This window comes from Sceloporus occidentalis, unplaced genomic scaffold, assembly GCF_023333645.1.
Source record: "Sceloporus occidentalis isolate IW3139 unplaced genomic scaffold, rSceOcc1.0.p SCAF_1, whole genome shotgun sequence".
NCBI lineage: Eukaryota > Metazoa > Chordata > Lepidosauria > Squamata > Phrynosomatidae > Sceloporus > Sceloporus occidentalis.
In genome coordinates this window covers 10889305-10916464 of record NW_028316981.1, presented here as the reverse complement: position 1 = coordinate 10916464, position 27160 = coordinate 10889305, and the positions used below count along the sequence as shown (strand labels likewise).

Here is a 27160-nt window from a genome sequence, read left to right as displayed (position 1 = left end):
ATGGGTTCCCCCGGCCCGGGGATTGCGGTGGTTCCACCTGTCCTGAACGGGATCACGCTTCCCATGAAGGACTCGGTAAGCAGTCTGGGGGTGCTCCTTGACTCGTCCCTCCACCTTACAGCTCAGGTGGATGTGACGGTCAGGAGCACCTGTTATCAGCTTTGGCTGATTCGCCAGCTGCGTCCCTTCCTGGACCGGGGGCACCTTGAAACAGTAGTACATGCTCTGGTAACCTCTCGTTTGGACTTCTGCAGTGCGCTCTACATGGGGCAGCCCTTGTACCATACCCGGAAGCTACAATTAGTCCAGAATATGGCAGCAAGGCTGGTTACTGGCATACCCAGAGCCAGCCACATAACACCAGTGCTTAAGAATCTGCACTGGCTGCCGATTCGCTTCCGGGCGCAATACAAGGTGCTGGTTATTACCTATAAAGCCCTAAATGGCTTGGGCCCAGGATACCTTGAGGACCGCCTCTCCCCATACAATCCACCCCGCGCTCTCAGAACATCTGGGCAGCAGTTATTGAGGGTCCCAGGGGCCAGACTAGTCTCCACGTCTAGGAGAGCTTTCACCATCTTGGCCCCGACCCTCTGGAATTCTCTGCCCATCGAGCTCCGCTCAGCCACCTCCCTGGCCCAGTTTAAAAAGGGGCTTAAAACTTTTCTGTTCAAATCAGCATTCCCCGACACAAGTCCCAACTAGCTCTCCCCCCCCCCCCCCCCAGGCCAGTAGTGGCAAGCTGGCTCGACTGTTTTAATATGTTGTAATTTTAAAGTAATGTAATTGATATACTGTTTGATGTTTTATGATGTTGTACACTGCCCTGATTGTATAGAAGGGCGGTATAGAAATAAAAATTTTATTTTATTATTTTTTACACACACAAACTGTGGAGCAGCCGAAAGTGTAATGCTGCATGTATATGCTTACACACACACATCTTAGCAGTGACTGTTCCCTTTGGTGGAGCTCTCTGGGTCCCCTGCTCTGTCCCTGAGGTCTGTCCGGATTGCTTCTCGCATGGACAATCTCCATATCTACAAAGACAATGGAACAACAAAAAATATTGTACACCCACAACCATTGTGACATTAAATATTTCAGAAACGTGTGCTTTCTCTTTCCTTTCCTTTCCATTTAACTAGACTGAGCCACAGCAATGCGTGGCCAGGTACTGCTAGTAATATAATATTGTTATATTATATAATAATTATATTATAATAATATATAATATATTATTATATATAATTTATTATATAATATATTATTATTATATATTGTATATTATTGCATTATATTATATATTATATATACTATAATATATATTATAAAATATATTATAATATATTATTATATTATATATATTTGATATATTATATTATATATTAAAATATAATTTATTATATAATACAATAATATAATATAATATATATTATATATAATATTATATATTATATATATATATATATATATATTAGAATTATTATATAATATAGTATAGTATAGTGTAGAATAGCAACCCTAACCCTACTTTATTGGTAGAACTAGCCTTCAAGCCCCAGACACAGAGACACAAAGGGAGGAGGCTTCTCTCTGGCCCTGAATGAGTTAAAGGTAGCGAGCCGCCTTCCTAGAGAGGACGGAAACGCGGGAGGGGCGTGGCTTGACTAGCTAGCTAACCAATGGAGGGAGCAGTGGAGTTCCGCGGCCAGAGCGTCCTCAGTCCTAGTGCTTTCTGAGGGGCGGGGCTGAGGGAGAGCTTGGAGGACCCAGCGCCTGGTGAGTGCTGCTAGTGGCTCCCTTGGTCTGTTGGGGTTTCTTTGGTGAGCAGGGAACCTGGGTTTTCTGGGGGAATGAGGAAAGTGGGGGCCATGGAGGGAGGCCCCAGGTTGGAAAGGGGAATACATCCCTAGGGGAGTGTTAAAACAAATGCATTTGTATTTTGGGGAGTCAGTGAAAGAGATGGGTTTGATTTACTGGAGAAGAATTGATAAAGGTGCATCTGCACTGTAGGAATAATGCAGTTCTAATACCACTTTAACTGCCATGGCTCCATCCTATGGAGTACATCCTGGGATTTGTAGTTTGACCAGGCTTTTTTTAGCATGCTGCAGAATTGAATGCAGTTTGGCAGTACTTTAACTGCCATGGCTCCAACCTGTGCGATGCTGGGTTTTTTAGTTTGACCAGGTATTTGTAGAATGGATGCAGTTTGGCAGCACTTTTTAACTGCCATGGTTCCATCCCATGGATTCTTGGGATTTGCAGATTGACAAGGTTCTTTACCATGATGCACAATGAATGCAGTTTAGCAGCACTTTAATTGCCATGGCTCCATCCTATGGAATCCTGGGATCTATAGTTTTAGAAGACCTTTAGCATACTGCAGAATTAATGTAATTTGACTTCACCTGAAGTGCTGTAAATCCAATTTATGGTATCTTGGGATTTGTAGTTTGTTGCAGGTCTTTAGCCTTCTCTGCCCAAGACTCTTGGAGCCTCAACAAACTACAAATCCTAGGGATTATGTAGTAGGATGGGATGGTGCCAGTTAAAGTGGGGGTCAAACTGCATTATTTCTACAGTGTAGATGCAGCTCACACTGCAGAATTAATGCAATTTGACAGCACTTGAAGTGCTGTATCTCCATTCTATGGAATCCTGGGATCTGTAGTTTTACCAGGACTTTAACCTCTGCCAAAGGGTTAGGGTTAGGCCAAAGGGTGCTAGTGCCTCACAAAACTACTAGCGGGGGATGAAGTTTTATATATAAATAGATTTAGATGATTAATGCATTAACTTTTAAATGAGAAAAGGTTAATAGCCAGCGTTCTAACCATGCAATAATTATTTAATAGAACAATGTATTGGTTTTGTAGAGCTTCAGCCGCATTGTCAGTTAAGAAGAAGAAGAAGAAGAAGAAGAAGAAGAAGAAGAAGAAGAACTACTACAGAGGAGGAGTCATTCCTTTTAGCGCTGGGAAAACAAAACTCAAAAATGGATGAGCAATGGATTCATTTGGACCAGAAAGAGGAAGAGACCCTGATGTCAGTATGGGAAACAGTGGCTGACTCTGGGAAGAGTTAGTGGAGAAGATCCTGGCTGGATCCATTCCAGGTTTAGATGTGCAGCGTTTCAGACAGCTCCACTACCAAGAGGCTGAAGGACCCCGAGAGGTTTGCAAGAAGCTGCATGGTCTTTGTCGTCAGTGGCTGAAACCGGAGCAGCACACAAAAACCCAGATCTTGGACCTGGTGATCCTGGAGCAGTTCTTGGCCATCCTTCCCTTGGAGATGTCCAGCTGGCTGAGAGAGTGTGGAGCGGAGACCAGCTCCCAGGCAGTGGCCCTGGCTGAGGGCTTCCTCCTGAGTCAGGCGGAGGAGAAGAGGGAGGAGGAACAGCGGCAGGTGAGAGGATCCCTTTAGAACACTGATTCCCAACCTTTGGTCCTCCAGATGCTTAGGACTTCAGCTCCCAGAATTCCTGACTTTTGGGCAGGTTCTGGAAATTGAAGTCCAAAACACCTGGAGAACTAAAGTTTGGGAATCACTGCCTTAGGAGGTTATCACACATGGCTTTAAAACTGTTCCTCCATATTCACTGGAAATAGTGGTGTAGGACCCCCATGAATGTGGAAAAACCACAAATTAATAAAAACTGTTCTTTTTTTTACCTAAGAGAACACTTCTCTAAGAACCTCCAGGTCCTCTAGGACAACTATATGATCAACATCTGCCAGAGATTGATCATAGAATCATGCTAGAAGATCTACAAATGCATAGAGAAGTGTTTTCTCTAGGAAGTTCTAGGTTCTCCAATGCAACTCTATGTCAACTTATGAACCTAGAGATTCCTAAGGAGAACGTAGTAATCAAGGCCACAAATAATCAAATCTGAAAAAGTCAAAGCTGCAAATGTGGAGGGACAACTGTACTTGTAAAATAGTGGTGATACTTACCATGTGATATGGAGGGCCAGCATGGTGTAGTGGTTTGAACATTGGACTTAGAGTTAAGAGACCAGGGTTCAAATCCTTGCTTGAGCATAAAAACCCACTGGGTGACCTTGGGCAAGTCACACTCTTTCAGCTTCATAGAATCATAGAGTTGGAAGAGACTGCAAGGGCCATCCAGTCCAACCCCATTCTGCCATGCAGGAAATCTAAATCAAAGCATCCCTGACAGATGGCCACCCAGCCTCTGTTTAAAAACCTCTAAGGAAGAGATTTAACTACACTCTGAGGGAGTTTGTTCCAGTGGTGAACAGCCCTTACTGTCAGGAAGTTCCTCCTAATGTTGCAAGGGCTGTTGAGATGGAATCTCTTTTCCTTGCATCCATTGTTCTGGGTCCTCTTCTCTGGAGCAGCAGAAAACAAGCTTGCTCCCTCCTCAATATGACATTCATTCAAGTATTTAAACAGGGCTATCATTCACCTCTTAACCTTCTCTTCTCCAGGCTAAACATCCCCAGCTCCCTCAGTCGTTCCTCATAGGACATGGTTTCCAGACCCTTCACCATTTTGGTCACCCTCCTTTGGACACGCTCCAGTTTCTCAATGTCCTTTCTGAATTGTGGTGCCCAGAACTGGACACAATATTCCAGGTGGGACCTGAGCAGAGCAGAATAGAGTGGAACTATTACTTCTCTTGATGTAGACACTATACTTCTATTGATGCAGCCTAAAATAGCATTGGCCTTTTTAGCTGCCGCATCACACTGTTCACTCATGTTCAACTTGTGGTCTACTTGGACTCCTAGATCCCTTTCACATGTTGTCTCATTAAGCCAGGTGTCCCCCATCCTATATCTGTGCATTTTATTTTTCCGCCCTAAGTGCAATACCTTACATTTCTCTGTGTTGAATTTCATTTTGTTAGCTTTGGCCCAGCTTTCTAGTCTATTCAGGTCATGTTGAATTTTGATCCTGTCCTCTGGAGTATTAGCTATTCCTCCTAATTTGGTGTCATCTGCAAATTTGATAATTATGCCCCCAATTTTGTCCTCTTGCAGGCAGGGGGTGGGTTTTTCCAGCTCCTCCATCCCCATTGGCTACTGGCTAGGTAGGCTCTGGAGAGGAGGAGCTTTTGTACTCAAACCTGTGTCCGCCTTGCGCGCTCAGCCCTTGCACGTGGCAGACAGAGAAGGAGAGCAGGCTGGCTGCTGAGGGAGAGATCTGACGACGACAACAACGGCCAGTACAGGTAGGCCTCGCTGTGCCTCACTGGGGCCAGAGGTTGGGCCTGCCTGCTGCTGCTGCTTCACATTGGGTTTGGGTACCATGGTGGGCAGCAGGAAGTCCAGCAGGCCTGGTAGGTAGACCTCTGGGGGGCTGGGAGAAAGGAGGCACTACCGCCATGGCTTCAGGGCAGCCTTGGCCTTTCCTTGAGGTTGAGAGTGTGTGACTTCGCTCAGCTGCCTGGTGGCCTGGAATGCTCGCTGGGTTGCCTGCTTTTGCAGGAGGGTTTTCTTTTGGGGCTGGAAAGCTGTGATGTGGTCAGGAGTGGCCACAGTCCTCCAAAAAGGTGTGCTGGGACAAAGAAATTTGGAAGTCGCCAGTGAGGTTCTTTCTTTCTTTCTTTCTTTCTTTCTTTCTTTCTTTCTTTTTTCTTTCCTCTCTTCCAGAGGCATGGAAGGAGGGAGCCCAAAAAGGGGTTGCTAGGGCAACAAATAGGTGCCTTTGATCTTTTGCCTGGCTGGCAAGGGGCAACTAGAAGGTGCCATTTCCTGCTTTCTGTTGTCTTTCTCCTTCTCCCAGAAAAAAGGGGGAGGGGGATTTGTAGCCCACCCCCCCCCCCAGGAGGGGCTGTTTTTTCTGGGGAGGGGGATGGACCTGGCCATTCTCTGTGGCTAGTGCAAGGGAAGCTCCATCCTCATCCTGGAGTTTTCTTGGCAGGTTTCTTTCCAGGGCTTCACAATGCAGTTCTTAATCTGGTTCCACCTCTGATCTGAACCAGTTTTGCAAGACTGTTCTTTAACTGAGTTGCTTTTAAAGAAAATGTTCCTTATTGTTTTAAACTGTTTGCTTTAATTTTAATTGTAAGCAACAAGGGGAGGCCTAGGAGAGCCTGGAGGGCCACATCCTCCATTGCACATCTACAAAATAATAGTAGTAATAAAAAACATTGCATTCAAATGGCCCCAAATACCCTCTAGGCTATTTATTAAACAAAAGGAAATGGCTAGAAGTTGCTGCCCTTAAAAACGGGGGTCAAACAGATGGCAAAATGCTCCCCACGCACCCTTTTTGTCTTTCCTTGAGGTTGAGAGTGTGTGACTTGCCCCGTGGGTTGTTTTCTTGGTTTGTTCAGAGAGTTTGCTTTTGCCTTTCCTGGAGGCTGAGAGTCTGTGACTTGCCCACCTGACCGATCCCTTTTTTACAGATAAATTGATCAACTGTTATTAAAACGAAAAGAACTTATAAAAGTTTAGTTACATCATTTAGACGTAATTTTGTTGTGTATTCATAAACTAAACCACATATTGCTCAGATTTGAAAATAAACTGAAAACAGTTTACAGTTTGTGCTTATAAGGCGTTATTACAGTATTATTCATTTTGTTGCTATTTTGAATAATCTTTGAAGGAACTAATAATGTTATTGCTTTTCCCTTCATCACTAACTGTCAATGTATAGTAAAACATACACATGACCATACAAGTATGTTCAAACATGAAATAATATAGGGGCCCTGAATGGACTTTCTGCCCCAGGGCCCCTAAAGGCCTAGCTAGGGGCCCGCCCCCAGCCCTGATCCCCTGCAAGCTGCAGCTGTCAGAACAAGCCTCCATTTTCCTCTGCAGTCCCTCTCAAAATTGTGGCACTCCCTGTGTTACTTCCTATCACCATTTTAGGAAGAACCGCAGGGGGAAACGGAAGTATTTGGGAGTAGTACGAGTTTCTGGGGTCCTAGTGAGGATAGGGTTGGGGTATTTTTGTGTGTTTTCAAACATTTGAGGGGTCTGCATGGCTTGGGGACAAAAATTCCCTCAAAATTGTACACAGTTTTTTTTTAATGGGGAGAGTGGGGTGAGGTAGCCACAAAGTGGACTCCAGTGGCCACACATAGCCCATGGGTCAGACTATGCTGAGTCTGGACTGTGAGTGGGGAGATCCTGAAAACCTTCCAAGTGCCCAACCTTTTCTGCATGTCATCTGAGGACGAATATCTCGTACCAACTCCATGCGAGCTTTAATTTCCATCATTCTTTCCTCATTTTAATCCTTTCACCATGTACTGGTTCCTTATTCCTGTTTTAGGTCAAGGATTTGTGTGCAGACCTGGGTTCTGCTTTCCCTGCAGCCTCAGCTCAGCTTGACATAACCTCAGAGGAGGCTATGTCGGAAACGCATGTCACCTTGCAGGGTAAGGCATATTCTTTGGTTAAGGAGACACATTGCAACTCGATTGGCCTCTCTGAAGGGTTGTTTCTGTGTTCTCCAGAGCTGTATGGGGAGTACAGACTGGGACCCAATGATCGAAACACAGAGCTGGGTTGCATCTGCACTGCAGAAATAATCCAGTTTGACGCCGCTTTAATGGCTGTGGCTCAATGCTATGGAATTCTGGGATTTGTAGTATGGGGAGATATTTAGCCTTCCCTGTCAGAGAGCCCCGGAGCCACAACAAATCCCAGAATTCCATAGAATGGAACCATGGCTGTTAAAGTTGTGTCAAACTGCATTAATTTTGCAATGAAGATGCAGCATTGGAATGGATCTTAGTCGCCTACCGGTGCAGGAATCCGCACTAGAGGTCCCTTGAGGGGTGTCTAGCTAATTCAGGGATGGGGAATTGTGGAAGGCCTGGGGTCATATTACCCACCCCCCAGAGACCTTGGAGGGCCACACTCCTAGTGCACCTACTCCCACCAAATACCCCAAATTTGTTTGCCTCCAAATGCACCTAAGCACCCTCAAGGGGACATGCGAAGTATTATCACCATATTTGGGAGACTTTCTGGATCCCTAGAGGACATTTTTGACCCCTGGGGTGCCTATGGAGCCTTGAAAGGTGATGGGAATGCCCTCCATACTCCGTAGAGGTCATTTGGGGGGCATTTTGGATTTTTTTAAAATGTGTTTTAAGAAGTGTGGACTGCATTGTGCCCACTCCTGATCTAACCTGTTTGTAAACAGTCAGTGAGGAAGAGCCTATCCATTCTGGAATAGTCCACTCCACTACTGAACAGTTCTTATTCTCAGCATGCCCTTGCTAATGTTTATTCAGAACCACCTTGTTATTTGAATCCATTGGTTCTAGAGGCCCTGTTCTTTGGAGCAGCTGAAAACAAACTCATTCCATCTCCTATGTGCCAGCCTCCCAGATATTTAAATATGGCGTTCATAACACGTCTCAGTCTTCTCTTCTCCAGGCAACTCTTGAAGGCTTTATCTTTGGAATTCAGTCCTTTGGTCTGTGGTCAAAAAGGCATTTCAACCCCCAGATGAAATGTAAAAGAGGTGTAAGCATACAAAAAGGCAGATAAAGCAGACTGTATCTCGCAATACTTGGGTGCATTTTGATTGGCATCACTTTGAGCATGATGCTATGTATGCCTGGTGTTGTTGCATGCCTTCAAGTTACTTCTGACTTATGGTGACCCAAAGATAAATCACTCTTGGGGGTTTTCTTGGCATGCTTTGCCTTTGCATTCCTCTGAGGCTGAGAGAGTGTGATTTCTCCAAAATCACCCAGTGGGTCTCTATTGTCAAGTGGGGAACCGAACCCCGGTCTCCGGAATCGTAGTCCAACACTCAAACCACTACACCATGCTGGCTCTCTGTGTATGTTTACAGAAAAAAGTCCTGTTGCGTGAAAATACGATGCTGTGTTATGTTCACATGAGAACTAACATTTGTAGTTGCTTGAATGCTGGACTAAGACTGTGAGACGACAGGGCTCAAATTCCTACTCATTCATAGAAACACACTGGATAACTGTGGGCAGATAGTGCTCTCACAGCCTTAGATGAAGGCAGCAGCAAACCACCTCTGAATAAATCTTGCCAAAAAAGCCCTAGGTCATAAATTGGAGGTCTGATCTGTACTGCAAAAATAATGCAGTTTGACACCGCTTTAACTGTCGTGGCTCAGTGCTGTGGAATCCTTGGATTTGCAGTTTGTTTTGCAGCAGAGCTCTCTGACAGAGAAAGCTAAATACCTCACAGAACTACAAATCTCAAGGTTCCATAGCGTTGAACCTTGAAAGTTAAAGAGGAGTCAAACTGTATTCATTCTGCAGTGCAGATTAGGCTGGAATTGTCTCAAAGGCATGCAACGACAACAAATTAGGAAGAAGTGTAGGATGGAACTGAGATGAACCCGGGTTATTCACCTCCTCCCACCTTTGTCTCTTGCAGGGGCTGGAATGGCCTTGACCATAAGTCCTCAGTCATCTCCTCCACTTTGTGATGGAGTAGAAGCAGATCAGGTAGGGGAAAAGGTTCACTGGGAAGACAGGCAACGTAGCAGTCTGAGTGCCTCTGTCCTCTAAACAGCAACCTCAGCCTCTTTGCTTCAGGGAAAGTTAAGCTGTTGGGTCAGAAGAGGCTCATCTACTCCAGTACCCTGTTTCCCACATTGGCCAACATGGCGCTTCTTAGGAAGCCTACAAACAGGCTATTGTTCCCCTTCAGCTGACATTCAGGGGCTGATTCCAGTCCTAGATGTGTCATATAGCCATGCCGTTAAAGGCCTTGTCTCCATTAGAACTATGAAATGTTTAAATCGAGGTAGGCAACAGCATGGCATAGTGATTTGATTGTTGGACTACGACTCTGGAGACCAGAGTTCAATTCCCAGCTCATGAAAACCTACTGGGTGACCTTGGCCAAGTCACACTCTCTCAGCCTCAGGGAGGGGAAGGGAAAACCTCTGAACCAATCTTACTAAGAAAAACCTATGACATGTTCGCCTTAAGGTCTCCATAAGTCAGAAATGACTTGAAGACACACAACAACAACATCAACAATAACAAGGCAACAATATGGGAGTCAGGGGACCATTTCTTCTCCAGCCCCACTCCATGGGCTGCACAACCTAGAGCAGGCCCAAGTGCCTGTTTCCCTCCAGTCTCTCTCAAAATGATGACAGGAGATGAAATCGCAACATTTTCTCCTGCTATTTTGAGACAGACTGCAGAGGAATATAGAAGTATTTGGAGATAGTAGAATCCTAGAGTTGGAAGAGACTCCAAGGGCCATCCAGTCCAACCCCATTCTGCCATGCAGGAATTCACAATCAAAGCACTTCTGACAGTTGGCCATCCACCCTCTGTTTAAAAACCTCAAAGAAGGAGACTCCTCCAAAGTGGGCCCTTGGTATCTGCTGGGGTTTGGTTCTAGGACTCCCCGTGAATATCAAAAGCCGTGGATGCTCACGTCCTATTAAATACAATGGCATAGTGAAATAGTGCCCCTTATATAAAATAGCCAAATCAAGGTTTGCTTTCTGAAATGTATATCTTTCTAAAAATATTTTCAAGCCATTGGTAGTTAAATCTGTGGATGCAGAATATGTGGATATGAGGGACTGACTGTACACAGTTCTGGGGTGCTATTGGGAATGATGTGGTATGTGTTTGAATGTTTTCATGCTCTTTGGGGGAACTTTCTGCATTGTTTTGGGGCAAATATTGCCTTCAAATTGAGGGCTTGGAGAGCTTTGTGGGGCTGGTGGGAGCTTCAGGGATCACACTGTGCCCACCTCTGATTTAGCTCTTGCAGAGTAATGCCCATCCAACTCCCTTTAACCGTCCTTTTGGATGGTGCACATAGACAAGGTTTAAGTTCTCAGTGAGGAGGACACACTTTCTTTTTCATCTAGGGCCTGGTGACCTTTGAAGAGGTGGCAGTGTATTTCACCAAGGACGAATGGGCAATGCTGAATCGTGGCCAGAGAGCATTGCACAGAGAAATCATGATAGAGACCTTTAGGATTGTGGCCTTTCTTGGTAAGTCTTTTTTGAAACAGAAGATGAACAGAAAGTGATTTCTACTCACTTTTTGTTTTTAAAAAAAGCCGCCTCCTAGGCCTGCATGGCTTAGGGTGGTCCCAAAAACATGGTGTCTCTAGATGCTGTTTAAATACATTTGTGGGCAAAATTTGTTTTGGCTTTTTATGGGAGTGGGCAGTGTGAGAGCATGGCCATCCAAAGGCCCCTGAGAGGATGATTTGGTTTTCCAAAGTTGCCCACCCCTGATCTATAACAATCCTGATGTCTACAAACGGATGAGGAAGATAAACAGAAGCAAAAATTGTATTTCAAAATGTTGTGGCTGATTTGCGACTCAAATTATTAAATAAATCACACTTCTCCTAACAAGAGTCCTAAACCATGGATAGTGTGTGTGTGTGTTACATTTGATGATAATTACAAATAGTACACTCTAATACTAATAATAGAGAAAGCATAAACAAGCAGTACATTTACAACAAAACTGAAAAAGAGAAAAAAGGTAACGAGACAAGAAAGAAAGAAAGAAAGGAAGGAAGGAAGGAAGAAGAAAAAACAACACACAAATAACAAGACAATAAGTTCTCATAGATATAAATATTTGCATCATATACATGTATACCCACTTAAACCTATTATAAATTTTGTTTGAATACATCTTTAATTACGGAATCTGTTATTGTTATTATTGTTATTTAAAAACAACAGTAGTATTGAAAAAGAACAAACAAGTCAGGCATATTCCTCTAACAAACTTGTTTCTATGAATTTTTAATTTCAACTCATCCTTTCTAACCACTGTTATTTATAATGTCTTGAAAACAGAAAAGCAATAGACTAAGCAAAACAAAACTTAACAAACCTAAAAAAACCCCACAATCCTACATTAAGAAAAACTTGAATCCAGAGTTCCCTCTAACTCCCTTAACTCCATAACCCTACATCTTGACCTTTCTCTTCTTTCTGCCCCTTTCTTTCAACTTTCTTCTTCTACTTCTCTTGCCCTCTGTACCTTTCTCCCTCTTTTCCTATATAAACATGCCACATACTCTTACCTTCATCCACTTACTAGTTACCATTAATTTCCACCTTACTATCTCTCTGGATCGCTTGCTAAACCATGGATAGCTTTTGATCAGATTGAATAACTGGCTCAAGCCAACCCAATGAAATTTATTCTGATTTAGTTTCCATGTATATCACGCAAGGTATCAGAGTATGCCAGTCAGAAGAGGCTATCAAAACACAATAAGTAGATCTGACTCTCATTGAAATAGGTTAGGTATTGTCCTTTCACCCCAATTCATGTTGTTCCAAAAATTAAGTTACTCAGCATTTCTCAACCTCTTGCCTTCATTCTAGACCTCGCTAGACAACAAAGACTCCAGGCAGAGGAAAGACCATATAAATGTTTGGAATGTCAGAAGACCTTCAGGCTGCACAGAGACCTTATCAGACATCAGCGAATTCACACTGGGGAGAAACCCTATCAATGCTTGGAGTGTGGAAAAAGCTTCAGTCAAAAGGGAAACCATAATTATCATCAAAGAACTCACACAGGGAAGAAACCCTATAAATGCCTGGAGTGTGGTAAGAGTTTCCGGGGAAAGAAAGATCTTGCTAAACATCAGAGCATTCACACCGGGGAGCGACCATACCCATGCTTGGACTGTGGAAAGAGTTTCATTCGGAATACAGACCTCACTAAACATCAGAGAATTCACACAGGGGAAAAACCTTATACGTGCTTGGAGTGTGGGAGCAACTTTAGTGAAAAGAGAAAACTTCTCTCCCATCAGACTGTTCACACTGGCGAGAAACCCTTTAAATGTTTGGAGTGTGGAAAGAGCTTCAGTCAGAAATCAAGTGTCAGTTGCCATCAGCGGATTCACACAGGGGAGAAACCGTACACATGCTTAGAGTGTGGGAAAAGCTTCAACAAGAAGTCAGTTCTTACTTCTCATCAAAGAATTCACACAGGGGAGAAACCATATAAATGCCTGGAGTGTGGAAGGGACTTCAGTCAGAGAGGAAATCTCAGCGACCATAAAAGAACTCACACAGGAGAGAAACCATTCAAATGTCTGGAGTGCGGACAGAGCTTCAGCGGGAAGCGAAATCTGATTAAACATCAAACAATTCACACTGGAGTAAAACCATACCATTGTTTGGAGTGTGGAAAAAGCTTTAGTTATAAGTCAGCTCTTACTAGACATGAAAAAAAGACACACAAGGGACACATGTTATAAATTCTTGGGAGTGTGGAAAAAGGTTCAGTCAGAATAAACCACTAAATATGAAAGAATTCACACTAAGGAAGCAATGCAGTACTTGTTGTGGATAGATTTTAATAGAAACACAGTTCTTGGCTGCATCTGCACTGCAGAAATAATGCAGTTTGATGCCACTTTAACAGCCATGGCTCAGTGCAATGGAATGCTGGGATATTTAGTTTGTTATGGCATTAGAACTTTCACAGAAGGCTAAGTATCTCACAAAACTACACTTCCCAGCAGTGTGGATGCAGCCCTTGCTTCTTACAAAACAACTGAGGAGAAAATTATAGAAATATTTGGAATAAGAAAATAATTCTATTTGAGAAAATGTCAAAGGGTGAAACTCACTTCTCATCTAATAACTCATGGATCAAATTTTATTGTTAATGAAACAAGATCCTGTGATCATTTAACCATTATTCCATGTTAAAAATCTGTTGATGAAGTCTATTGTGTAAATGGACTCAGAAAAGGAATCAAAATGTTGAAGATCAAGAAATCTAAGGACTGTCTGCCCCCCGCCACCCATTGTAGTGAGAAATAGTGATCTATATATCACTGAATGAGCAGCGAGATGGATTTTTCTCAGTTAAATGTTCCTGTGTTGCCAGTTTGTAGCAATTGTGTGTGTGTTTTTGTCAGAAGTTAAAGAACAAAAAATGCATTTTTAAATGTTGGGTATGTTAGCACAGTATTGCAGTTAGCGAAGCCTCGTTGTTACATAGATATGTCTTGAAAGATAAAATAAGATGAAATAAGTCACATTTTCTCCATCCTGTCTGTCATTTCTCATTATCAAGAGTTTTGGGACCTATAGAGGGAAGTAATATGTGGAGCTGCAAAAAGGTTCTCTGGAGATAGGAAGTAACCTCGATGCCAGTGTTCGCCCTATGTCTATTGAGCCAGTTATATGCCACCATGACTTTCACGTCCATGGTGTGGGAAATCTGCTTTGGGTTTTAGTGTGAACTTTAAAGGAACTGTCCATAATGCTAAACCCTTTTTAATAATTAAATTCTAATAATTTAAGTAGATTTTGGAGAAACTTTATTTTTTGGACTACAGCTACGCCAAATTGCATGTCCCAACTCTGCCTGATGCTCCAGGCAGCAAGAGGTTGTTGTTGTTGTTGTTGTTTCATTTCTATGCCGCCTTTCTCCCAAAAAGGGACCCCAGGCAGCTCACAGGTAAAATTGTTTAAAATTTTTACCACACACATTTAAAAACAATTAAAATAATTTTCCCCATTGTGCATCATAAGCCATTTCAGCTGTACTTTGTTTTTTATTTGTTGTAAGCTGCCTTGGGTTTTGCACTGGAAGAAATGTAGGATATATATAAAACAACTGAGTAAATAATAGTGTGATGCATGGTTTGAGTGTTGGGCTATGACTGTGGAGACCAGGGTTCGAGTCCCAGTTCTGCCATGAAACCCACTGGATGACCTTAGGCAGGTCACATGCTCTCAACCTCAGAAGAAGGCAATGGTAAACCTCTGAGCAAATCTTGCCAGGAAAACCCCATGATAGGTTCGCTTTAGAGTCACCGTAAGTCAAAAATGACTTGAAGGCACACAACACACAGACACATGTTTTATAGAGCCAGCTTGGTCATGTAAAGCCACTGGATTACCTTGGGCAAGTCACACTGTCTCAGCTTCAGAGGATGACAATAGCAAACACCCTTTGAAGAAACTTGCCAATAAAACGCCAGGGTAGGTTCACCTTAGGGTTGCCATAAGTCAGAAATAATTTGAAGGCACACAACAATGAGTAATACCACTACTACATGGCAGATTGCTAAAGGTTAACCAGTAGATCCTAGGTTACATTTGACAACCATGTCCAATGGGCATGCCTTCAGCACTAGGTCTGTTAGGTTCAGGCTTGATCTTGCCCACAGGGGTTTTGGCTGCATTGTCTGAATAGAATAATTGGCCTGTGTGGACACCTGCTATATCCTTAAAATGAGGCATCAAGCGAGGTCTTATTAGCATGGAATACAGTGATTGTGAGTGCGTCTACACTAGAAATAATGCAGTTTGACACCACTTTAAGTACAGTAGTACCATCTATGGAATCCTGGGGTTTTACAAACTTTTTTGCCTTCTCTGTCAAAGAATGCTGGTGCTGCATAAAACTACAGATCCCAGGATTCCATAGGACAGAGCCAAGGCAGTTCAAGTGGTGTCAAACTACATAAGTTCTACAGTGCAAATGCACCCTGAAAAGAAGGTCTTAAAAGGAGCCACAGGACTGCCATTATGATAATAATGCCAATTGTAATAATGTCAATCTAGTGCCTCCTTTTAAGATCTTTGTTTCAGGATTCACACACACAGTATTATATTACAATGGGGAGGGGGGGGGAGATACAAATAAATATAATGATGATGATGATAATTGTGGCTTTTCCTCCTTATGCTACAACTTCTTTCACTCAGCTACTCTGGAAGATCCCCTTGGCATACTGTATTTCTAAATGCTCAACTGCAATGCTAGAAATTTGGGGGAGTGGAGGGACATTTAATGCGGGGGGGGGAAGCAGAGCTGTTGTTTTTTTGGTGGGGAACAGGCAGTGATCTATGGCTACGTCCCTGGCCATCCCTACATTGGAATAAATAGGAGCTCTGAGCAAAGCAAAGCAATCTGAGAAGTGGGCTCTCAATGGGTTAAAGAGAGATCTGCCACTGGGTTCCTAGAGAGGAAGAGAAGCATTTGGAGGAGGGGGCAAAAGGAGGTGGTTTCACTACCATAGAGAGGAAGAGCGAGAGGGAGAGGGAAGGAGGAGAGGAAGAGCTCAAAGAAGTGGCTAGCAAGCAAGCCTGTCTCTTCCATGCATCTGGAGAGTGGCATGGCTGCATGATTTGCCTTGGTGCAGAGAGGGTGCCTTGGTGAGTTAAAAGGATTGGAGAGAAGGGGAGGCAATCCATGGGTGCAAGGAACCGGGAAGAAACCCCTGCAAAGAGGCAAGGGGCTAGATGGATGGATGCAGAGACTGGGGTCAGGAGCATGGAGGAAGTTGCCTGCCTTGGGGTTGTCAGATTGGAAACCCCAGTCTGTGGGAGTTCTTCTCCCTTTCAGGTTGCTCCTGAACATAAACAAAACGACTATGGAGGAACTACATAAATTCAGCCTAGACAATAAGGAAAACGAAACAGTCAGACATTGATCAGAATGAGGACTGCAGTCATGAGATCAGATCAAAAAATCTACCAAACAGGGATACCATTATTTGACCAACCAAAATGCACAATGACATTGTTTCTTCATCAGGCAAGGTGTAAAAAATCATACAGGAGAATAAAAATGGGAGAGGTCACTCCTAAGCCTGCATGTTGTTGTTTTTTGTTCTCAGTTCAGATGGTATGGAGGGGTATTATTTACAGGCTAGCACCTCTTACTTCTAGCCATGTGTTCACTGGCAGATTCTCCAAGTCCAGGAAATTTAGCATACCTTTGCAACACGAAAAAGATGCTTCCTTGCAATCCAACATGTCTCCAGTCCCAATTTTAGAAAAATAAATTTGTTTTACCTTTGTTGGAGGGAAAAACATCAAGTAGTAGGGTCCCAGTCCACTGGCTCTCTTCCTTAGGATTCCCCTGTTGCGGCTATAATGCTTTATCTTGAAATCCAAAAAAACATTCAGTAGTCGTGTTGGCCGTAGACTAGAGCAAAACAAAAACCCACCAAACAATGAGACCTTTATGGGCCCAACCAAAATGCACAATTACATGTTGCAAGCTTTCGAAGCTCAGCTGGATTCTTCATCAGATCAGAAGAAGATTAGGAATGGTAAAGGCAGCCATGAAAGAACTAGACAAGATCCTAAAAGAGTAAAGATATACAACTGAGCAAGTTAGTATTGGTCAAGCTACTGTATTCCCTATCACCATGCACAGATGTGAGAGCTGGACGACAAAGAAGGCAAATAGGAAGAAAATAAATCCCTTTGAGATGAAGTCCTCGAGAAGAGTGCTGAGGACACCATGAACAGCCAAAAAGACAAACGCTTGGTTCCAAGAACAGATCAAATCTGAAATGTCCCTAGAAGCCAAGTGGATAAAGCTGAGGTTGTTGTACTTTGGCCACGGCATGAGAAGGCATGACCAGGATGACTAGATGTCCTCACTGCAAAGGAGGACAAGGCATTGCAAAATGGAGGACATTCAATGGAGGATGTTACCAAATAAAAGCTAAAAACACTCCTAGAAATGTAAATTCATGCCTCCCAGTCATACTAAAAAGGGAAGCAATTCAAGAAAAATGTAGGACATTACCAAACAAAACCTAAAAAGACGCATAGAAATATAAATTCATGCTTCACAATCATGCTCAAAATGGAGAACATTTTAGAATTCCTCCTAGACAGAAGGCTGAAATGTAAGACAGGTCCTGGAAAAGGAGGACCAAGTCTAGTCACTGGGCATGACTAACTGGAAAAGTCAATAAATGCTAGGAAAGGTGGGTGGATGTACACAGAGAGGAAGACTACAGAGTTTTATCACACTGGGGCTAATTTCAACATTAAAGATAGATTAAAGGGTATTTAAAGCATTGCGCAAATAAAGCAGTATCGGAAATGCATTGTTGCTGAAATCCTGAAAGTAAAAAGATGTGTGTTAATGCTTCTTTGTGACCACTTTAATGGCAGGTTTTGTGCAACATTGTGTGAAATCATTTGACGTAATTACATGATTTTTCCAGGATATTCACGGGATAAACTCCTGATCTCCTTCATGTGATAAACTCCAAAATGATGGATGGACTCTATTAAGGAGGTCACAAGTATGAGTTTGCAGGACCTAAGCAGAGCAATAGAGGACAGGAGTCTTGGAGATGTCTCATTCACAGGGTTGCCGTGAGTCAGGATCGATTCGAAGACAGTAACAACAATAACAAAAATGTCACGCAACCAGATGCTCAATTTGCTTAGCTTGGCTTCCAAGGAGACTTCTGGCTTAATCTGTTCGAGGACCCATTTGTTTATCGTTTTGATCGTCCACAGTATTTTCAGCACTCTTCTCCACATCTGAATGAAATGATTTTCTTTTTATCTGCTTCCTTCACTGTCCAGCTCTCACATCCATGCATAGTTATGGGAAATACAATGGCCTGGATTATTCTCACTTTAGTGCTCAGTTATATGTCTTTGCTCTTCAGTATCTTTTGTTCTTTCATAGTTGCCCTTCACATTCCTAGCCTCCTCCTTATTTCTTGTCACCATTCTGATCAGTAGTTGATCCTTGGTACAGGATCAAAGTATCAGTTAACAAATAACAATTTTAAAACTTGGTTTATATTTTGATCATTAATTGTAAATATATTGATTGATTGCCAGGATAATTTGTGGGGAAAACAACAGTTTTTTGTTAGGACCAGTTCAAGCTGTATAAGTTTTTGAGTTCCACAGAGCTGTTCATCACTTAAAAGTAGGCTTACTAGAATGAAAATAGGAGAGGGCTGTACGGTTGTGCAGAAGAGGCACTTTCAACATTGTCGCTTGTTACCTAACTTTATGACAAGCAATGCTTGCTGAAACTACTCCGTCTACATAAACATTAAAGGTACACTAGTACTCTCCAGTTTTCAGTCTGGCAACCCTCCTTAAGATATTAAGAAATACCAGTAGTCATTTTTTGATAGCAAAAATATGTTTATAGATCGTGGCCTGTCATTCCCTGTACATTTTCCTCTGTTCTAATTCTGCCTGTCTTATTTTCTTCCCTTAGGGGAAAAAAAACAATTTGGAAATTGTTTTGCCTTCACATAACCATTGCTGTGTCAATACCTGGTTTGTCTTTCTGGGTGTGTGTTGCTTTAACAACAGGCTCCAATGCTTCTGCCATATTTGTTGAGAGAGACAACCAAGGGACCGGTCTGAGTTTGAACTTCTCCATGAAAAAGGAGATGGCAAGAAAGATGGAGGAAGAGTGTTCATCCGCAGAGTCCCAATTCCAGGCTTCTCTAGAGCAGGGATTTAAACCGGGGATGAAAACGGAGAAGAAGGACACATTGGATCCCAAATCAGAGAAGGGACCCAAAGGGTTGAGAAAAGTTCTCCTTGCAAGCGCTGAGGTGGGATCTGTTGGACAGGAGGCATTGCAACATGTCTGGGAGGCCCAATGGCAAGCCTTCCTCAAGGCAATGGAGTCCCCTCACGCTGGCGCCCAGGACCCACAGTTGCCAGAAATGGCTGTCTCTGGGAGTACAGAGACTTTCCCATCCCCTTACGAGGGGTCCAAGGAGGACAGAGATTGGTATCTGAGTAATGTCAACAGGGGAGCTGAACTTGCACCAAGCAGGCTGCATCCAAGAGAAAAAGGACCCTCCAGGAAACTGAAAGAACAGATGGCAGAACCCCTCAGCGCTGAAGTCTTTCGCCGACACTTCAGGCAATTGCGCTATTGTGAAGTCGAGGGCCCCAACGTGGCTTGCATCCGGCTCCGGGAACTTTGCCGTCAATGGCTGAAGCCAGAGAGGCACACCAAAGAGGAGATCCTGGACCTGGTGATCCTAGAGCAGTTCTTGACCATCCTGCCCCAGGAGATCCAGGGCCGGGTGAAGGAGGGAAGCCCTGAGACCTGTGCCCAAGCAGTGGCCCTGGTGGAGGGGTTCCTGCCAGCACAACCGGAGGCTGGTAGTTGGGAAGAGCAGGTGGGATTGGTTTTCTTCCTGACATTTTTATGAGGGAGCCCTGGAATTGCAGGTATTTCAGGAGACAATCCAGGGAGACCCAAAGAAGTGAATGAAACGTTCAGCAGTTTATTAGCTGGCTGGCTTCAGAGGAATATTTTCCCAAAGTCCGAAGCCCCAATATACAGGTGGCATACCTTTTTATAGGAATTTAGACAAAAAACTTGGATACCATACACTGGTTGTATGGAACTTGCAAGTCATACATTGATTATATTGTATACATAGGATACAAACATACGCACCTCTTTTTAGTGATTGGCTACAGAACATATACAGTCTTAGACCCTCGTGGGCTCATTATTGACATCTCTTATCAGGACAGTTTTCAATCACTGTCTCAGCCTGGCATTCCTTATTTTGGTTAGAGTAGACACTCAGGCACCCCTTAAGAGCAATAAACAATCTTGAATACCAAGAGGAGACCTCTCTGACCTGTTCTGTTATCAATCATGCAGACAGTCCTATTCTCTAACTCATGTATTTTTCTCTTCTAGGCATTCTTAGCTAATACTATTTTGCTATTTTGCTAATTTTTGTCCTCCTCACTGGTGGCGCAGCAGTTCAATGCCAGTACTACAACCACAAAGTTGTGAGTTCGGTCCCACGTGGCTCCAAGGTTGACATAGGTGCTTTACAGAGTGCCCAAAAAGGGTGCACTGCCGGCGCTCATGTTTGCTGCATGAGGGAGCCACAGCGGACAAACCGCGCGCCCCCTGCACAGCAAAAAGAACCCACAAAAAGCAGGTTCTTCTTGCGGCACAGTTGTGATGCTGCAAGGCGCCAATGGCGCACTTGCGGCGTCACAACCGCGCCGTGACATGCGGATGCTAAGCATCCGTCACGTCAAAATGGCGGTGCCCATGTGTATAGGGCGCCGCCATTTTTACGGCCCCAGTACGTGCTAGGGGTGAGGCCTGATTGGATGCTGTATCCTTGACCAACCCCTAGTACGTACTGGGGGTGGAGCAAAGGCCCGTCTGCAACGGGCCTTGGCCTTCCATCCTTTCGTAGGTTGATAAAATGAGTACCCAGCTTGTTGGGGGTAATTGGCGTACAGATTGTAAACTGCTTAGAGAGTGCTGAATTCACTATGAAGCAGTATAGAAATGTAAATGCTATTGCTATTTCTATTTTTAAGCTGCATCCACACTACAGAAATAACACAGTTTGACAATTACTATGGCTCACTGATATGGGATTCTGGGATTTGTAGGATTGTTGTTGTTCTTGTTAAACTTTCATTTTTATTAATAAATAAAATACAGTAATTCCTGGTTCATACAATACATACTAACAGCTGATACATTTCAGCTTCACAAATGCAGCATTCAAAAATGGTTATAATATCAATATATATCCACTTTGTTTTTGCTCACATCAGTCTTTTGTGTCAGGTATTTGTATACAGCACACCCATGCTATACATGGGCATGCCATATGCAGACTCAAAGTCACACGGATGGCAAGGCCCCATAGAATTAATGGGGTGTGCGCCCACGGTGCGCAGGAGCATGCTCCATTCATACAAATGGGACTTGAGGTCTTGCGTTTTTTGCCTTGCACTGGGGGTCCAGAACAGATCCCCAATGTATGGCAAGGGCGGACTGTATATGTATAAGTTATTGTGCGTACGCGTTCTATCTCTTAAATGTATTAGACTTCTCTAAGTCTCTCTGATATATGTAACTTGTACTTACTGTCTCCCTCTGTTTCTGGTGTGTTTATCCTTTGTTACTTCAGTATACATCCAGTCTGTTTAAATGGTTTCTCATTGTTTTAGTTTTAAATTGGTTGATCCAATTTTGTTGGACATGCCCTGAGATTGTATGATATAATATAGAAATCTTTTAATTAAATAATGAATCAGGAGGGCTGCAGCAATTCACATCCTGGCATGCAGCCTGTTATCTAACCAAATGTCAATTTTGCAGTCCTGGGGCAATTTTATTTTCCTTGCTTTTGTGATACTGTAGTAATATCTTTGTCCTTTGCTTTCACTTTCTGTTGCCCGTACATTTAATTTTTAAAAGTTCATGATACTTCCTCTTTCAGGGTCCTGGACTCTGCCAGGAGATGCTTGTGAATTTCCCAAGTGGCGGGAAAGATGTTTTGGGGAATATACAGAAGCACATCTGGAATGTGGTGAAGGAGGAGTGTGAAGGAAGTTTGATAGGTGAGTATTGACTGGTGTAATAATAGTGTTATTTAATCCTTTTTCAACTTTTGTAAAATAAGATTTTAAGTTAATCTTGTTTCGATTTATCCAAGACAGAGTATAAATACAATAAATGATAAAATAATAATAATTCTATTTCCAAAAACTAACGCTCCCTTCCAGTGTCAGGTTTGTTTTATGTTATTAACTTTTCCTTCTTCCTTCAGATGAACACGGTGTGGGGAATGATAAAGCTCACATGCAGGAAGGCCCAGAGCAAGAAGATTGTGGGATATTACAAGGAAAGCCCGCAGAGAATAAGGTTGTGTACCACAATCAGGCAGAAGTATCTCATGGTTTGCATGGAACATGGGGAAAACCCAGAAGCAATCAGAAGCCAGGAATGGATTCATCAATTCCTGGCAGAGGGAACCACCAAAAACTGAATGAACTCTTAGCCAGGGAAGGGCTGGGGAGCCTGAGTAAATACAAACAGAGTCTGAATCTCATGATCCGCAAGAGACCCCTTGTGGAAGAGAAACCATTCAAATGCTCAGACTGTGGGAAGTCCTTCCGAATGAAGGACAAACTTGTCAGGCATCACAAAACCCACACAGGGGAGAAGCCTTATGGATGTTTAGACTGCGGCAAATATTTCAGTACCAAATATGGCCTCTTTAGACATCACAGGATCCACCGCGGTGAGAAACCGTATGAATGCTCATACTGCGGGAAATGTTTCCGAATGAACTACGACCTCATCAGGCACAACCGAATCCACACCGGGGAAAGGCCCTTCGAGTGTTCAGATTGTGGGAAGTCTTTCGGCATGAACTCGGATCTCGTGAGGCACCGTCGGACTCACACGGGGGAGAGACCATTCATATGTTCAGACTGTGGGAAAACCTTTGGTCTTAAAGGCAGTCTGACTGCCCATGTCAGGATCCACAAGGGGCTAAAACCGTTCAGGTGCAACGAGTGCGGGAAGTGTTTCAACCAGAGTTCAAAACTTAAAGCCCACCTGAGGATTCATTCAAGATCCTCACTGTAGGAGTAACACTGGACTCTAGCCAAAACTTCCAGCATTTCATGCTGGTGCTATCATTAGACTGAATGAATTTGTCACTTTAGGCAGCAGTGCTTCAAGCACAGTTTAAGGCCTTCCTGACATTTCACACAGAATCCTCCCTGCAGGAGTGTAGATCTCTGGCCAAACCTTTCACAATTCATGCTTGGCAGCATTTCGTTTTTCCTGCCCATGTGTAGTATCCTACAATTCTCCCTGTTGAACAAAATGAATTTCAACAGGGAGAAATGTAGGATACTATATTTGGGTAGTAAAAATGAAATGCACAGATATAGGATGATTGACACCTAGCTTGATGGCAGTACATGCGAAAGGGACCTAGGAGGCTTAGTGGAACCCAGGCTGAACATGAATTAACAATTTGATGCAGCAGCTAAAAATAGCCAGTGTGATTCTAGACTGCATCAATAGGAGTACAGTGCTACCTCGGGTTACGAAATTAATTCGTTCCGCGGCGCCGTTCGTAACCCGATACATTTCGCAACCCGAAAAGGCTTTCCGTTAGCACTGGAAAGCCGCTAGCCGCGCTTCGCGTTTGAATTTCGCGCCGAAATGAATTTCGTAACCCAAAAAATCTTTTGTTACCCGGAACAGTTTTTTCAAATCTAACTTTTTCGTACCCCGGAAATTTCGTAACGCGATCAATTCGTATCCCGGGGTACCACTGTATAGTGTCTAGATCAAGGGAAGTAATAGTGCCACTCTATTCTGCTTTGGTCAGGCCTCACCTGGAATACTGTGTCCAGTTTTGGGCATCACAATTTAAAAAGGATGTTGAGAAGCTGGACCGTGACTGGAGGAGGGTAACCAAAATGGTGAAAGCTCTGGAAACCATGACCTGTGAAGAGTGGCTTTGGGAGCTGGGTATGTTTATCCTTGGGAAGAGAAGGTTAAGGAGTGACATGATAGCCATATTTAAATCTTTAAATGATGTCATATTGAGGATGGAGCAAGCTTGTTTTCTGCTGTGCCAGAGACTAGGACATGGAGCAATGGTTTCAATCTATAGTAAAAAAGATTCCATCAAAACGTTATGGAGAACTTCCTTATGGAAAGAGATATTAGACAGTGGAATATGCTGCCTCAGAGAATGGTGGAGTCTCCTTTGGAGGTTTTTGAATAGAGCAGTGGTTCCCAAACTTTGATTCCCCAGCTGTTTTGGACTTCAACTCCCAGAAGCTGTTAAACAACAGCTAGGAATTTTGGGAGCCGAAGTCCAAAATATCTGGAGGACCAGAGATTGGGAATCACTGGAATAGAGGCTGGATGGCCACTTGTCAGATGTGCTTTGATGGTGTCTTCCTGCATGCCAAAAGGGATTTGGAATGGATGGCCCTTGAGGTCTCTTCTAATTCTAGGATTCTTGGATTCTATTATTAGGTAGAATAAAGTGGTCACTTGGCATGGCAGATGCTGGGAGATGACAGCAATTTCTAATTATGCCAGTGGGGAGTACAGAGCAGGAGATCCAGGATCAACTGGCAGGATCATCAACTGGCAGGATGATGCATGATACACAGTAGGTCCATGAAGGCTTAGGTGCTTCCCTTTGAGTAGGTGGGGGTGCTTTTTACTGCTCATTCAATGATTAGACTTGCTGATCTGCTGTAGTTTAGATGGAGCTTTTATAGTATTCTTAGACCAAAATAAGTCCAGTGTCCAGAGAAATAGAAAGTACCAGTAGATTGCAGAAGCAGACGCAAGTAAGTTGCCTCTCAACAAGCTGCATCCTTCTTGGATGCTCAAATAACAGGGTGGACAGCTGAGGCAGACCTGAAAGGCCCACCTCATTTTTGTACCCACCCTGACTTCTCAGGCCCCCACCTGCTCCTTATTTCAAAATCAGATGCAACTGGTCCTTTATGGATTTTTCTTTAAAAGGCTATTTTGAGCCCCCCACCCAACCTAACTAGCCTCAAAATGGAGAATTACAGCCGTAGGGCAGGCAACTGTAGCATGTCCACTTTTATAACCCAGTGGAGCCTGGGCTCTGAGGGCTGTATGGATTACCAAAAATAAAGCAAAAAACCCAAAATAGTTGAGCCATTTTTGTACATTTTGGGTACATTTTTGAAATTAAACAGCGTAAGGAGCCCTTGCAACCTGTTCAAAGGTAAATTGTAGCACCAGGAACAATGCTTTACTCTCTTTTTTGGGCAGATAATGGTCAATTTGGGGATTCTGGAGGTATCAAGGGCCACAAAAACATATTTGGAGGGGCCACATGTGGCCCAAGGATCCAGAGTGACCAGATATTCTCACTGCCAAGGAGGACAAGGCACTGCAAAATGTAAGACATTCAAGAAAAAATGTAAGATAAAATAAAAGCTGTAAGTTCATGCTTATAGTCATGCTCAAAATGGAGGACATTTTGAGATTCCTCTTGGACCTAAGGTTGAAATGTAAGACCTGTCCTTGGAAAGGAGGATGTCTAGTCACCCTGCTAGGACCACACTTTGCCCACCCTTACCCTACAGATTTCAGGGAGGTCTTATTCTCTGTTTGGGGATCCACTTTTTAATTTCCAGGAATGTGGGGGTTACACTGGAGGCTCTACTAGGCTGCAAATTTTCCAAAATGGATAGATACGCTTCTGCAAAGCTCTGCAGGGCAGCTTTCTCCAGACTGGTGGCACCAGTTTCCTATCCCTCTGCTCTCATTTACTTCCTTCTCCTACCGCTGTAGTATTTCTTGGACAAAAGAAGCCACAACTGGCCCTCTGTATCCACGGATTCTTTATCCACAGATTCAAGCATCCGCGGCTTCAAAATATTAATAAATATAAATGAATTTCAAAAAGTCAACCTTGATTTTGCTATTTTATATAGGGGCACCATTTTACTACACCGCTGTATTTAATAGGACTTGAGCATCCACAGATTTTGGTATGCAAAGAGGGTCTTGCATTCAAACCCCAGAGGATACTTAGGGCTCACTATACATGACAGCCATAAGATTAATGCTGAGTTTAAGAAGGGAAATTGCTTGGTTGGTAGATGTGTGTCATCTTTCTTCAGCTCCAGAAGACTTATGTGGCTTGGGTCCAGATTATTTGAAGGAACATATCTCCCTTTGTGAACCCACTGGAGCTTTAAGATCATCTGGAGAGGCCTTTTTCTTCGTCCCATTATATTCTCAGGCTAGTTTGGTGGGAACGAGAGAGAGGGCCTTCTTGGTGGCTGCTCCCAGGTTCTGGAAGTCCCTCTCCAAAGATACCAGGATGGCCCCATCCTTGCTCTCCTTCTGCTAGCAGCCGAAAACATGATGGTGCCATCAGGCTTTTGGAAATTGAATGGGCTGGGCTTTCAATGATGCGCTGTGCTTTTAAAATGTTTTATGGTCTGCATAATCTTTTAATGAATTTTAATGTTTAATGAGTTAACCTGATAAATTGTTTAGATGCTTTTTAGATAACTTTATATTTCTACTTTTACCAAAATGTTTGTACAGTTTTCAATCTGTATTGCTTTAGATACGTTGCAAGCTGCCTTGAGTCCCATTCTTGGGGTTTGTAGTCTTGTGAGATATAAAAATGAATAAAACAACAGAAACAACAACAATGCTCTCCTAGAAGGAGAATGTTTTTGTAAGTGTTTTTATTTTGTTTGTTTTTTAAACTGCATTTTATTGTTTTCATGAATATCGTGTTTTACTATTGTAATCATTTAATTCTATGTTAATATTAATTTTTGTATCCGTGTAATAGTATTTTATTTTAAACTGTAAGCTGCTTTGAGTTCTAACTTTGGGGGAAAAGCGGGACATAATAAATAAATCACCACCACCACCATCCACCTAAACAACAAGAAGTGCAGACTTATTCAGTGGTGGAATGAGCTACCTCAGAGGATAGTGGAGCCTTCTTCTTTGGAGGTCTTTCAACAGAGATTGGATGGGCATCTTTTGAAAATGCCTTAGCTATGTTGTGTCTATCATTCATCTGTGGCCCTTGGGCTCCCTTCCAACTCTATGAGGTAGAAATAG

General features: G+C 43.2%; 1 protein-coding gene across 1 annotated transcript; it reads left to right on the top strand.

Moving 5' to 3' along the window:
- Window positions 1–26604, top strand: LOC149320716 (uncharacterized). Its single transcript, XM_089500196.1, has 11 exons — window positions 1–75; window positions 3079–3411; window positions 7263–7368; window positions 9365–9435; window positions 10830–10956; window positions 12322–13205; window positions 14403–14422; window positions 15937–16128; window positions 18968–19892; window positions 21987–22107; window positions 22317–26604. The coding sequence occupies exons 1-11, from the start codon at window positions 1–3 to the stop codon at window positions 23138–23140; spliced, it is 3678 nt and encodes a 1225-aa protein (XP_089356322.1). The 3' UTR covers window positions 23141–26604.
- Window positions 26605–27160: the final 556 nt, after the last annotated feature.